Source organism: Pipistrellus kuhlii, unplaced genomic scaffold (assembly GCF_014108245.1).
Source record: "Pipistrellus kuhlii isolate mPipKuh1 unplaced genomic scaffold, mPipKuh1.p scaffold_m20_p_14, whole genome shotgun sequence".
In the NCBI taxonomy this organism is placed as follows: domain Eukaryota; kingdom Metazoa; phylum Chordata; class Mammalia; order Chiroptera; family Vespertilionidae; genus Pipistrellus; species Pipistrellus kuhlii.
In genome coordinates this window covers 24,112,548-24,127,924 of record NW_023425449.1, presented here as the reverse complement: position 1 = coordinate 24,127,924, position 15,377 = coordinate 24,112,548, and the positions used below count along the sequence as shown (strand labels likewise).

Here is a 15,377-nt window from a genome sequence, read left to right as displayed (position 1 = left end):
AGTCAGGTTACCTACTATATGTGGCTTCATGCTTGTCTGCCTGTTAGAGAATGGAACTGCCATGCAATCAGCTCAACTACATGTCAGCCAGGGGGCAAGTGCCTGGCATGCATTGTCTCTTCCAATCTGCAGAGAAGCCCTGGGAAGAATAAGGCTCTTTAAAGAAAGAATCTACTTTAAAGAAGGAAGAAACTCGAAGAGGTTAAGTAATTTGTCTAAGGATACACAGATGGATACATAGCTGGTGAATTCCAAAGTAAAATTCAAATGCAAGCTTGTTTGATCAGAAATATCCCACTGTCCTCAAAAATGGTACACTTCAGGATTGAAAGAAAGGAAAAGAGAATGAAAAACTAATTCAGAAGTGGTAAATGGTAATGGTGAAAGAATAAACAAGGCAATGCTTACAGAAGAGAGAGCAGATAGGAATGAGCTGGCTAGTCCTAATGTAGGTTCTCAGACTATCAAGAGGTCCCAGTATTGTGCCTTAAGCGCTAGACTATGCTTCTGAAATATCAGTATAAATACAAATTACATGGGGGGTCTTTTAAAATGTAGAATCTGATTTAATAGATCTGCTATGGGGCCTGAGATTTTGCATGTCAAAGCACCTCCCAGGTGATGCCCGTGCTGCTGGCCTGAGCATCCATCCCTCATCTCTACCTCTGAGATAGTATCTCAGAGCTAAGTCCTTGCTCTCACTGTACAGTAAATAAGAGGAGCTAGAAGAAAACATATGCTGATGCCATTGACCAGGAGAGAGTCCTCTGTAACTATAACATTCGTCGAACACTTCCTATCCACCAGGGGCAGTGCATATCACGTACATTCCCAGACATTCTTTTAAGATCACAACAAGCCTTTTTAGTAAGTATTTTATGCTCCACCTTTACCAAAATGAAAATTAAAGATTAGTGGGGATAAGCAATCTGTTCAAGGTCAATCTGGCTTTGAACCTGGTCTCCTTGACTCCAAGACCTCTATTCTTAACATTTACTATATTCCCTATATTCCAATAGAATTTTTTTAAATGTTACGTATTTTTCTCTTTTGGTCATCAGACTACCCTAAAATTTAGGGGGGTGGGGGGGACATATCACTCCCTCTATTCTACATCTAAAAATAAGTCTGGCCTGCGAAAAATAAATGATATATTCAGGGTCCCACAGTGAATACATGGAAAGCTAGGACTCCAATCCAGCTCATATGATTTACAGTCTAGCGCTGGACCTGGAATATTCAACCTTTACTGCACTTTGGGAACACTTGGGGAGCTTCTAAAAATCTCATTGTCCAGGCGGTACCCTAGGCAAAATAAACCCGAGTCTCTGGAAGTGGGACCAGGCAGCATTAGTTTTTAAAATTCCTCAGGAGATTCCAATGTGCAGTCAACACTGAGAATCTATACATTATCCTTTCCAAGACTGAACCCTGGGTAAATTTTTCCAGAAAAACATTGATAGGATTTACCAGCACACTAGTGTATATGCCACAAGATATAGTACGAGTAATCATAGACCTGTGGGTTGGCCTAGTGATCTAACCATAGCATACATATAGTGAATTCTAAAATATTGCCTTCAAATAATCTTTTGAAATATATATTTGCATTGAACAAAAGTGCTTTTTCATGACTTCATAATAGCTTTCTTTTTTTTTCCACAAAAAATTGGCAGAAACAGAATGCCAGGCTCTGATCTGAAAATCAGAAACCATGGGGATAGTCATGATTGGCAGGTAATGCAGCCTCAAACAGCCTTGGCTTCCAGTGACTTGAGTAAACCTCAATCATTCTCTATCCAGTCTTATGATGCTAAGGAATATTCTCCAGGGAGCACAACTGATTTTCAATAGCCCTCACCCTGTGAGGATGGGGGTGGCATGGGGATTAGTGAAGTAGAATGTGATTGTCCTAATTAAAGTCTGTCCAAAACCCTGAGGAACCAAGAGAGGCAACCAGTGATGCTCAATGCAGCCCAGTTTTCTCTAATGCTAATTAAAATAGAGAGATATTCCAGCGGACACTGGCAGAACTTCAAAATATGGCTTCTGAAGATGCCAAAAAAGATGATTTCATACCATACAGCTCAGCTGAGTGACATCTAAAAGCATGTGCAAGTATAAAGAGAAAAGGGTTTTCATTATCAGAAGAATCTCTAAATCTGGTTAAAATTGAGTTGAAATTGATGATTTATGGGGGCAATTTCAAACCAATAGCCTAAAAAATTATCTTTAAAGCAATAAATTTCTTCTATAACTTTCTTTATTTGGCCCTAGCTGATTTGGCTCAGTGGGTAGAGTGTCAGCCTGCAGACTGAAGGGTCCTGGATTCAATTCTGGCCAATGGCACATGCCCAGGTTGCAGGCTCAATCACCAGTAGGGGGTATGCAGGAGGCAGCTGATCAATGATTCTCTCTCATCATTGATGTTTCTATCTTTCCTTCTTCCTTCCACTCTAAAATCAATAAAAATATATATTTAAAAAATAAACTTTTCTTGTTTGTATAAGATATGTGAGGGGGAAATGTTTCCTTTGATGATCACAATAGGCATTAGGATAACTCATGGGAATTCTAATAGACCAGAGATTTATTTTACACAGAACACACGTGCACACACAATCATATCCTCTTATATTATAGAAATACCTTTGAAATGGTCAAAACACTATATTCCTACTGATGTTGTTTACCTGAAACTCCTCCTCCTGTCCGAAGGAAGAGCTGCTCTGGGCTGTCCTTACTAAGACGCATTGGTCCAGTGACTCCTTCATCTCCATACACCCGGAGTGTGACATTGGCTCGAGTCCCTGTGTTTCCTGTCAGCCCTAACACCTTCCATTCATCTTCTGACAGAAGAGTCTCACTGCTCTGGGAAGGTCTGATTTCTTCTATGAGGGTAAAAAAGCATTAGTGGCAGATCAGATGCAATGTCAGGCTGACAGCATCCTTTGTCTCATGGAGCCCAAGGACATCAAAACAGAGCAGGGAGGGGTGGGGCGGGCAGGGAGGCACTGAACTGCTACAAACTCCAGAGAGCTGATTTGTCCTCATCTCCTCTCAACAAGGCTCTGATCAACGGGAACTGGACTACCGAAAAAATTCAATGAGGACGATAAACATGGGAAATGCCCGGCAATCTCTCACTTGTCCTCAACACTTCAGCATGGTTGCGTGCTGGAATTCGCAGTCTGTGTCCATAGATTTCTCACAAAGCTGCCTGCCTGGCTCACAGGTTTTTAGACAGAGCTACTGCAACATAAAATAACAAAGAAAAATGGAATTAAAACAAATTTTTTCAAATGAGATGTAAAAATAGCAATTTTTGAGGAGAAAACTTTTCTGAAATAATTCTAGGGGTGGGAGTGGGGAGGAGTCCTACAGGAAAGAGCAATGTAAGGATCAGAAACCAAAGACAGGATTTTCCCAAATGCAAGTGGTTTCTTAGTGCTTAGAGCAGGTTTGTCGGGGGGAGGGGGGGGCCGTTGAGGTGGGGGCTCATGGGGCAGAGACCACATAGTGGCAGTGTGTCCCAAGGCAGCTTCCATCAGCCAGGAGAAGTCAAACAGCAAGCAGCTCCTTGTTTGTAAGAGATGCTACAAAGGGAAGTTCCCAACTCGCTGTCTTCTTTGTACTCTGCTTAGCCTGTAGTGTCATGAAGGAGATACTGGGGAAAGTAGTGATAAGAGCATTGGCCCAGTTACTCTGCAGTGGTTGTTTAAATTGCCCCAACATTTGCATGTTAATTCTTTTTAAAAAATATATTTTATTTATTTTTTTACAGAGAGGAAGAGAGAGGGATAGAGAGTTAGAAACATCCATCAGCTGCCTCTTGCACACCCCCTACTAGGGATGTGCCTGCAACCAAGGTACATGTCCTTGACCAGAATCGAACCTGAGACCCTTGAGTCCATAGGTCGACACTCTATCCACTGAGCCAAACCGGTTTCAGCTGCATGTTAATTCTTAACTGAGATTTTCAGGTAGAAATCATATATTACAGACTTAGGTCATGAAATAAAATTTCTTTAGTCAAATGGTTAAAAGGAAGCCAAGACTCCCTACATTTAATTATATTGATTATAATAATAGGCAACCTTCGAAAGCACCTAGGATCTTAGTACAGCATTAGCAATGATGACAACAAACCCAGGAAGTGGCTAGTTACTTCCTGATATAATAAACAAATTTTAAAATAAAATAAAAAGTATGCCAAAAGATGTATTTGCTAGGAAAGGACTTACCTTTATCTTTTAAAGGTGCTTCCTCTTTACTGTCCTAGATCATCTCTATCATTATTTTTTTTTAAATATATTTTTATTGATTTTGTACAGAGAGGAAGGGAGAGAGATAGAGAGTTAGAAACATCGATGAGAGAGAGTCATCGATCAGCTGCCTCTTGCACACCCCCTACTGGGGATATGCCCGCAACCAAGGTACATGCCCTTGACCGGAATCGAACCCGGGACCCTTCAGTCCCCAAGCTGACGCTCTATCCATTGAGCCAAACCGGTCTCGGCCATCTCTATCATTATAATAGCAAGCATTGTTTCAATTATAATAATAATCACCATTTATTAAGCTTCTATTAATATGCTAGGCTCTGTGTTGAATGCTTCATATTCATTTTTTCATCCCATGAAGTAAGTCAAATTATGTTGTCCATTTTAAAATGAGAAAAAGGGATAGAGGTGAAGTAATGTGCCCAAGTCACATAATAAGTAAATAATGAAATGTCTAAATTCAGAGCCTCTGTACTTAAAGTAGTTGGATAGCTGTTCTGTGTTCATCTAAAGACAATTCAGCAGGATACAAGATTTTATTCAGTGCTAAGCTCTGTCCTAAAAACTTAGCATTCATTAGCATGCCAACCTTACTCAATCCTCACACCAGTCCTAGGAGGTACTGACCTGTGGGAGATAGTTGAACAAACCAGGACTTGGAAGTTAAGACATTTGCTGACAGTTATACAGGCAGTAACAAAAAATTAAACTTCAAACCCAGGCAGAGCAAGGTTAAATCCCACGTCATTCTGGGTGTTACATCAAAAGCAGCTGGCCTAGAAAAGGTCACAAATATTTTTCCAACAAGATTTTATGATACAATTTAATTTTCAAGTATTTTATGTAAACATCTGACTGTTATTTGTAGTCTATCGCAATCAGGAGCCTTGCAAACATACTTGGAATTTCTTCAGAGCCCAGCAACAGCAGTCAGATCTCTACTGATGAGAACTCCGCAGGACGTCCATGAGTCCATCCCGGAGAGTAACTGGTGATCTAGGTCAGCAGGATACTCTTTAGGATACTAATTATCTACTTAAGATCTTATGAATATCTTTGACTCAGCTAAAAGGATCATTTTTGCTCAATTTAAGACAACTTCTTTTAGTTCCTACTGTTTGTTAGGCATTGTGTTAGGTTTATTACTCCCTCAATGTTATTGGCAGAGATTAAAAGTTTGAAAGATAAATAATGACAGTTTCACTCCAGACATAAGCACTACCTAGTAGGAAAGACAGACATATGCAAACACATGCATAGGAAACAAAAGAAACAGGACAAAGTTCAGACGTAGCAGAGAGTCATTGACTACAGAGGGTGGCATGGCAGGAAGGTTCCTAGAGGTAACCTGGATATGGAAGGATGAACTAGAATTTTTCAGAAAGTGAAGGGAAGGGTATTTATGGTAAAGGGAATACCTGTCCAGCATGTACGAAGACCTGCAGTAGCAGGCATTATGAAAGAAGTACACACTAAGTGAGATGTGCTTGAACAAGACATTGAGACCATGGAAGGCATTGGGCAAGTTGGAAGTTGGCACACCTTTGTGCAGACGACAGGAATAAGTCAAGATTCTAAATTATGGTGGTGACATGCTCTGAGTATTAGAAAGATCTGTCCGAAACAGGGCGGGCTGTATATAGCAGGGAGAGACTGAGGCAGGAAGGCCAGTGAACAAAATGAAAAAACAAATGGGGTCAAGACACCATGGTTACTTTGTTTTAGTTTTTTGGGTGTCCAAATATGAACACATGCGTGTGTGTGTGTGTGTGTGTGTTTTTAGCTTGTTTGTTTGATTTAACCTGCAAACGTGTTATTGTCTCTAAAGTCTCTTCGTCTTGCTATAACATTTGCACAAACAGAACAATCATCATCAGGATGCACTGTTTTAAAATTCATGTCTTAATATTGTATAATTAATAATATAGAACAATGAATTAAAATTTGTACTGTTACCAATTAAAAATTAGTTCGATCCAATACCCTGATCTTTTGGAAATGAACCAAAATTCATTAGTCTCAGGTAATAAATTTATCCATTTGAGAACCATAAAAGCAGTTGCTTTTGTTGACTAGAGGTTTAAAATATGAGAGAATATTTTATTGAGATTCTGAATTCATCATTTGACTTATTCAGAGGTTCCCCCCCAAAAAAATCTATAGTACCTAAAACTTACTCAGATTTTTCAAAATGTTCTTCATGAGGGTGACAGACACTTTAATTAAGCACCACTAAAGTTGACTCAGTCAATATAAAATAAAATAAAGCTAAGCTACCTCTTGTGCTGTTGATCTCCTGAAGCTCTGGGGGGGAAAAAATTTCTTTAATTACACACAGATATAAATAACAAATTAGCTGATTCCATACATAGTTCATGGGTTGATCAAAGTTGAGGCCAATTAAAGGCATGAATCATCATCAGAAAGTGTGAGCATAAAAGACAAGTTCCATAAACCTTTGTGTGCTTTCCCAAGACAGTGTTTAAGAAAGCTGATTTACACTAAAATGTAAAGCAGAAACTGAAATAAAATGTTCCTTAATTGTGATAGTACAAAATGATTATTATTTAACCCTATTTTTTAAAATGTAAAATAATCTAGAAAAAAATAAAAAGTTAAAGCATTTTCTCTACAGGTATCATGCAAGGTAAAAGTATTTCAAAAAAATTAATACAAATAGTCTTGTGTTATTCATTACCTTGTCAGTTTCTTGGTATAAGGTATAGTAGACTTTTATATTAGAGCACAGGAAGCACAACGTTGGTAGGGATAGCTAACAGAAAATAAGATCTAGTAACCAAGGCCATCTCAACAGGCTAGAATATTGGATTAATACCAAGAAGAAAAAAAAAATCTGTTATCAAGGTAAAGGCCTAAATTTGGTTTAAAAATCAGTTGCATCTTTTTCAGTGAAAGAATATTATAAACACAATATTCTAGTGATTTTAGTATATACCAAAAGGGCAATAAAAGATGTGCTCCAAGCAACATTATATTGACAGATATATGGGGTCCACATTAAAGAAATACCATTATTCTAACTCTCCTGATTAAATGAGAAGATAGTCTCCTATTTAGACTTACACTTTAAAATATATATTTATTCATGGCTTCCAGTCAAGATGGCATCGTAGGTAAACATGGCACTTGAATCCTCCCACAACCACATTGAAATTGCAACTAAAGAACAGCCATCATTTAGAACTGCCTAAAATCTACAGAAATCCTACAACTAAGGATATAAAGAAGCCACATGGAGATCTGTAGGAGGGGCAGAGACCCAGAATGGGCTGGTCCCACACACACACACACACACACACACACACACACACGTGGCGGGTAAGTATTATGAGGGAAACTCAGCTGCAGAGGTCTCCCCTGAGAAGCCAGGTGTCACAAATTATGGGGACTTCTCTTCCTGGCTCTGGAACCCACCTGGCCCTGGATTCCAGAGCCAGGAAGAGAAGTCCCCATAATTTCTGACTTAAAAACCAGCAAGGGTTGTGGCTGAGTGGGATGGAGGCTGCTGGAGTCCCAGGTGTACCACACACAAACTTACTCTGACTTACTCAAGTTCCAGGTCTGGGACAGCAGCTCAAAGGCACCAGGGACGCACAGGGAGGGACTTCTCTTCCTAACAAAATTAACATCAAAATTCAACTTGGTCTTAAAGTAAAACCCTGCAAATTTAATGACATACACCTCTACTTACTACTACAAAAACACTATTTATTGTACATTAGAGGCCCAGTGAATGAAATTTGAGCTGTCTCACCCAGTTCTAATCAGGGCCAAGCCGGCTGGGGCCTGCCAGCTGCCAGCCAAGCTGCAGGCTGTGGCCTCCTGCCTCCTGCCGCCTGCCAGCTGCTGGTTGGGATCTCCAGCCAACTGCCAGACAGGGCCTGCCAGATTGGGGGTAGGAACAGAGGGAGGTTAGCTAGCTGTAGGAGGTTGGCTGTGGGAGAGCATTGTCCACCAGAAGGCAGCTCCTACATTGAGTGTCTGCCCCCTGGTGGTCACTGCACATCATAGCGACTGATCAACCAGTCGTTCCAGTCATTCCAGTCATTTGGTCGCTTAGGTTTTTATATATATAGATGTGATATTATATAAGTTCTAGATCTTTGTCTTCCTTTCTTTTCTAGTACATGAATCCTTTGAATACAGAGGACAGATTTATTTTATCTATAATACCTAACCCCCAAATTACATACATCTTGCCCTATCTTAAAGGTAGACTGACAAATATAATCTCATTCTTCATGAATAAATAGTTAGTTTTGGTGTCTTTAAGGTATGAAATAAGCTTTATGAGTTTTCTAAAGTATTTTTCTACTAATTTATTTTTATATGAATTAACATAACCCAAATCTATCTAGCATAACTGTTAAATAACAAAACAAAGAGGAAGGTATTTCTCACAATAAATAAGTTTTAACCAATGCTTGATAGAAGTAGAAAGAGAATCATGATCTAATCACTCAGTAATGAATCAGTCTTTTAAGTAATATTAATATGTAAAGACATTTTTCCCCACTTGAAGGATACTTATAAAAACCATTTTTACTGCAATCACAGAAGGCAAAATTTAAACAAATCATGGGCATATTGTAGATGACATTTGCATTAGGAAACCTTTATCATCTAGATTTTCAGGATTCAATGTCTAAACACAAAGTTAAACAGCTTAATTAATAAAGTCTCCCTTTTCTCAATTCCTGGCCCATTCTCCATTTCTATTGCCATAACATGTAGTATTGCCATTAACTACAATAAAGAAATTATGTCTTTTTATAATGACTTAAATTTTATTTTGTGCCTAGCATGACCTGGATATTTCTTCACATGACCCAGACATCCCACTTCTGGATATATACAGAAATATTATTCAGCCACGAGAAAGAAGGAAATCCTGCCATTTGTAACAACATGGGTGGAACTTGAGGACATTTATATCACTTATAGATGGGCGGGGGGGGGGGGGGGGGGGGGGAGATAGAAAGAGAGCCAAACTTGTAAAAACAGAAAGTGAAATGGTAGTTGTCAACAGCGAGGATGTGGGACAAAAGGGAGCCATATTTAAGGGTGCAAACTTCTAGCTAGTAGATTAATAAGACTTGGAGATTTAATGTATAGTATATCAATTATAGACAACATCTTATTATAAATATCAAACTTACTAAGAGACTAATCTTAATTTCATCATAAAAAAAGAAATAATAATTATGTGACACGATAGAGGGGCTAAACCTACAATGGCAATCATAGTGCAATATATAAATGTATCAAATCAACATCTTGTGCACCTCAAATTTTAAAGAAAATTAACAATGGTAAAATTTTTCTTTTTTTTTTCTTTCACCATATTTTGTTTGTTTGTTTAAAGTATTACAAATAGTAGTACATATGTCTCCTTTTGATCCCCCACTGAACAATGGTAAATTTTTTTAAATGTTTTCTCCAGAACAAATTTTCATAAAATATATAGATTATTTTCTCTTAAATGTTTTGCTACTCAGAAAAATCTATCTACTCCCAGAGATTTCAGCTAGGATGCTATTTTTAGCCAAGTCAAATTTAACTTGAGGTGGCCATCTCAGCTTGAGGTTCCATACCTCTTGACACAAGATCGAATTCTCCCTCTGAGAAAAATTTTAACTAAGCACATGTTTCTCACGCAATGTGATTTGTCCCTCTGCTCCATGGATACATGACTTGACATGGAAATATAACACTGGGCCTTGTCCATACAGCAAAATCCAAAAGGCTCATTTCTCTTTTCTCTGATTGAAACGATAGTATCATAGGGCTGTCAGAAAGAGACATCTATTTTCTGTTGCTATCTGAAATAAAAAAGAAAGCACACCCAATAACTGATTTTCAAAAAGTACATTTTAAAAGGTAACATTATAATTTATCTATTTCCCAAGATTGATTTAAAAAATGGTTCATTTTTATTTTAAAAAATGGTTCAGAGACAGTGGTCACTATGTCAGTTTACCCAAAGATGCTAGATTCTGATGCACAGAAAGAATTTGTCAGATATCATTCAGAGAAGATAATACATTTAAGAGTGGGAAAAAGCCAAAACCGGTTTGGCTCAGTGGATAGAGCATTGACCCATGGACTGAAAGGTCCCAGGTTTGATTCCAGTCAAGGGCACATATCTTGGTTGAGGGCACATCCCCAGTAGGGGGCGTGCAAGAGGCAGCTGATCTATGATTCTCTCCCATAGATGTTTCTAACTATTCCTCTCTCTTCCTCGCTGTTAAAAATCAATAAAATATAAAAAAGAGAGTGAGAAAAATGATCAAACAGACTAAAACTAAAAACTAAAAATCTAAACCTCTGAGGCCTAAAGGTTTGTGCCTCATTTTCTATATCAGAGAAATGAAGATTATTTTTGTTGTTGTTTAGACTTTGGTGAGAATTTGCTGTTATTTATAAAATATATTTATAAGATATTTTGTAGGTAATAGTTCAATATGATGTCATGCTATCTTATTTTCAAGTAATCATTCAGGAGTGATCATTGAATTCAAGGTAAAGAAATAAACACATCTATAATAATAAAAGTTTAATATGTAATTAGACCAGACATCCTTCCAGATGTCCTTCTTTCCAGATAAAGATGCAGCAGGTGGGGGCCATGGCAGAGGCCCCCCAGCCATGGCAGCAGTGGCGGCAGGCGGAGGCCAGGGCCAAGGCCCTTGCACAAATTTTGTGCACTGGGCCTCTAGTTTTTAAATATATGTATGTTTTGCAATATAGAGCCAAAGCATAAAAAAGTAAGATAACAGCTTAAAAGCTAGTTCATATGCTATAATGTAACCTATATTATAAAAATAGCTTGGCGTTCTTCTTGAGGTGTTCACAAAGAACCAGTGCAGACAAACAAACCAGAAGAAGAAAAACTAAAAACGAAACTTCTGCTTACCTGCAGCTGAAGAGAGCGAGGAACCTCTGGCCCCAGATTCGGGTGGTGTTTCTCGCTGGTGTCTTGACTCCTGGATCTTTTCCTCTTCTTTCCTGGGTGTTGCAGACATGCCCATTGGGTTTTCTCTGCCAACTGAAATTAAGATTTTAAAGGAGATCATCCTTTCAAAATCACTTGTTTCTTCTCAGAAAACTCACCATATGTTTAAACTATGCAAGTTTAAGTTTTGCTATTATTTCCATTTCAATGCCTAGTCAAATCTTTTTACTCTGTATTACATAGTTCCAGAAAATGACTTTTTATTCTTAGCAGCAGGCTGTGCATAAATGGTATTCCTACAAAATCTACTCACTGCTTTATAAATCAAAGCAATAATTTAACGTCACAGCATGAATCAAAGGACTTATTCAAGATATTTTTTATAGATTCTAAACAGGAACTCCTTTGATAATCTGCTACTTTGCCTTCATCAAAAGGGTAAACTGACTTCCTGAAACCAGTTTGGCTCAGTGGATAGAGGGGTCCCAGGTTTGATTCCAGTCAAGGACATGTACATTGGTTGCGGGCACATTCCCAGTAGGGGGTGTGCAGGAGGCAGCTGGTTGATGTTTCTCTCTCATCGATGCTTCTGGCTCTCTATCCCTCTCCCTTCCTCTCTGTAAAAAATCAATAAAAAATATTTTTTAAAAAAAGGGTAAACGGACTAAAACTTCATTTAAACAATACTTCATGTGACTTTACTAAAATATAAGAATCAAATAAATATACCCATACTTATAAATGATGAAAACATTCACTATTTTACTGCCTTTTATTTTGAGGCAAGTTGTTTCAATGTCTTGTTCAGGAATAGATATCACAACCTAGCTGAATAATGATTCCAATTTTATAGTCCATGCTCAGGAGTACTATTTGTATTTAGAATTTCAAAGATTAAGTTTGTGTTTTATTCTTAGGGATTAGTCATAGTACAGCCATTTTTAAATTATAGTAATTCAAACTATGACTGTCAGAAAATAGAGGGATCATCAGCAACAAAAAAGTTATGCAGATGTCTGATTTTATATAATAAGAAATAATACCAGCTATTTCTTGATACCACGATTACAGTCAATAAGTTAAGATGACTCATAAAATATATGTTAGCATGAGAAGGCATAACTTTAGAGGTATGGCTAACAGGAATTAACAAAAATTAATCTTATGGAGTGATGGCACAGACTATTATAACACTGGTGTCTGAAGACTGCCAATGTTCATATCATCAGATATATCCTTCAAGGATTATAAGATAAAGTTTCAGATAATAATACACTTTTCAACACCAAACCCTGTAAAATATATTTTTCCATATGGTTTATTTATAATGCAATGCTTTGATACTAGAGATTAATGCTGGTAAAAAAAAAAAAACAACAACAACAACAAAAAAACTTTAAAACATTAAAAGGAAAATCAGAAAACAGGAAGTATGTATGCTAAGATAAATTAGCTTATGGAGAGGAAAGAAAAAGTATAATTTAGAGTACATTTTATCACAATCTAATTAATATAATACAAGCACACATGCACACAGACACACACTCACAGAGATACACACACATACACAATTGCACACCCAATTTAAAAAACTATAAAGGGGCTTGATATAGCAAAATCTTCATACCAAGTATTAAATACCAGAATTTGAGGTATGTGGTTGTTATTATAGGGAGGTTGTTTTTACTGCTTCTAGAATAGCAACCAGAAAAAGCCTAACAGCAGAAATTTGCTGAGAAAAAAAAAATGATGACAATATCAGGGTGTATAACCATCATGAAGCAAGTTATCAAATAATCAGAGTGCAGTCTCAAAAGACAATAAAAAAATAGTATGCCTACTTTTCAAAATCATGTTGAATGATGTAACCTGTACTTGGCAGTGGCTAGCACAAAATAACTGCCCGTAATAGTTAGCTATTATCACTGAAACAAGGACTTTCCCAGACACTTAACTCACTTGGTCCCTAATAGCTCTGTGGGGCAGATAGAAAAGATGTCACTATTACCCCAGTTACTCAGATATAGAAACCAAAACTCTTTATATTAATACAGCTGGTAAGTAGGGAAGAAAACTCAGATCATCCATCTCTATAATAGAACTACCTTGTAGAGCCTGTAAGAAAGAATACTTTTGCCCTGACCGGTTTTGTTCAGTGGAAAGAGCATTGGCCTGCAGACTCAAGGGTCCCGGGTTTGACTCCAGTCAAGGGCATGTACCTTGGTTGCGGGCACATACCCAGTGGGGAGTGTGCAGGAGGCAGCTGATTGATGTTTCTAACTCTCTATCCCTCTCCCTTCCTCTCTGTAAAAAAATCAGTAATATATATATATATTTTAAAAGAAAGGATACTTTTGTTTCTAGTGGTTCTACTGGTACTAATACCCTCGGTTGACCCATTTATTATCTCTTTTGTGTATTATTACAATTTATTTTTTCTTCTACTCATCCTCTTTTCTAATCAGTGCTATCTCTTTCATTTGTCATCTTTGCTTCATTACACTACCCTACCCTCTCCTTTGTATGAGTTTTTCTTTCTCCCTGTGCTCTTCCCACATGTGTGCTGTCACCTGCTAGCTATTTCTCACGGCTTTTTCTTCTACACCACCCTGCATCTTTCTGCTTTCTCTCTCGTCATCTGTTTCCCTCCAGAGCTGCTGAGACAGATGGCATGCCCATTTTGTTGAGTAGGAGTGCCGCTCTGTGCCAGGTTGTGGAAACACAGAGCACAGCGGGCGTGGTGGTATAGATGGCAGTGAGCTAAGGTATACTAGCCCAATAATTAGCAGACTTTTAAATATGGCAACTAAAAGCTAAAAAGGAATTGATGCATATAGTGATAATATATATATATGTACATATATATACAGACTTTATATAAGTATATGTATATACAGACTTTGATAAGAAAAGAATAGGCAGACTTTGATAAGAAAAAAAGAAGTTAAATAAGAGTCAGACTACTAAGAAAATCATCAAGATTTTGATTAAGCCCACATTTATGGAACTACAGCAGGAACAAATTAAACTGCAAACTATATTTTGAAATAGTTTAAGAACACAACAGAGTTGCCTCATTGTGGTGTTCAAGCAAGTACATTCTAAGTTTAAATTGTTTATGTAAAGATTTCAGATTCTTACTTCAATTTGCTAGAGGCCCTAAACTTAGATACGAAAAAAAATCAGTTTAAAAATACTCACATTCCTGTCCTATCCTTAGACTTCTTCTTTTTCAAATTCTATTTTAATTCAAATAACATTTGTGTTAATTTTTTTCCAACCTCCTTTTCTACTGTGATTATAAAAAATTAATAGCAATTAATCTGAGAATGTTTCTAATAGCCCTATCCCCTCTAAGTGTATATGGAGATATCCTCAAATAAATTACAAGCACACATGCACACATACACTCACAGAGATACACACACACACAAACAAATGCACACCAATTTAAAAAACTATAAAAAGGCTTGATGTAGCAAAATGTTCATACCAAATATTAAATACCAGAATTTGAGGTAAGTGGTCATTATTATAGTGTTGTTGTTGTTGTTGTTGTTTGTACTGCTTCTAGAATAGCTACCAGAAATTTGCTGAGAAAAAAAAGTGATGAAAATATTAGGGTGCATAACTACCATGAAGCAAAACAACAAAATACACGTACATTTGATGACTTGTGGGTAGAAGAAAACATTCCCATGCTTGGTATAAACAACTGGTTTCACCTGCCCATCTGACTGGAGTCCGACAAACAACCCTGGGCTCTTTGTAGATTCCAGGCTTACAGACGCATTTTCCAAGTTCTTCTTAATTTTAAAATGACAGTCACTATCTCCTGTGCCCTGCAATTGATATAATATGATTTTGTAACTACTAACAAACTCTGAAAGATAGGATTTAAAACCAGTCAGCTCACAAGGATATAATTTTGCTTCATTTTCAAATCCTCATGACAAATCTAGACACTGTTACATAAATTGCCTCTATGCACTTGACTCTAGTCCATGAGATCCAGAAACAGAGACCATGTGAGTGGCTGAGGCAAAGGTACACACCTTGGACAAAAGAGCTCGGAATCACAGAGAAGCTATATTCTGTCTCAGTGTTGCCCATCTGTA

At 37.5% G+C, this 15,377-nt stretch overlaps 1 protein-coding gene across 2 annotated transcripts in view; it reads right to left on the bottom strand.

Moving 5' to 3' along the window:
- Nucleotides 1–9,711: 9,711 nt before the first annotated feature.
- RP1 (RP1 axonemal microtubule associated) overlaps nucleotides 9,712–15,377 on the bottom strand; it is a 48,408-nt gene continuing 42,742 nt past the window's right edge. The window contains exons 15-17 of one of the 2 annotated variants that reach the window (XM_045581413.1): nucleotides 14,924–15,101; nucleotides 11,221–11,352; nucleotides 9,712–10,126 (exon numbers count right to left, since the gene is read on the bottom strand). In XM_045581413.1, coding sequence (XP_045437369.1) covers nucleotides 10,110–10,126; nucleotides 11,221–11,352; nucleotides 14,924–15,101 — 327 coding nt within the window. In that variant the 3' untranslated portion in view covers nucleotides 9,712–10,109. Of the gene's footprint in view, nucleotides 10,127–11,197; nucleotides 11,353–14,923; nucleotides 15,102–15,377 lie in introns of those variants that run through there. The other variant, XM_036436938.2, reaches the window with a different exon arrangement.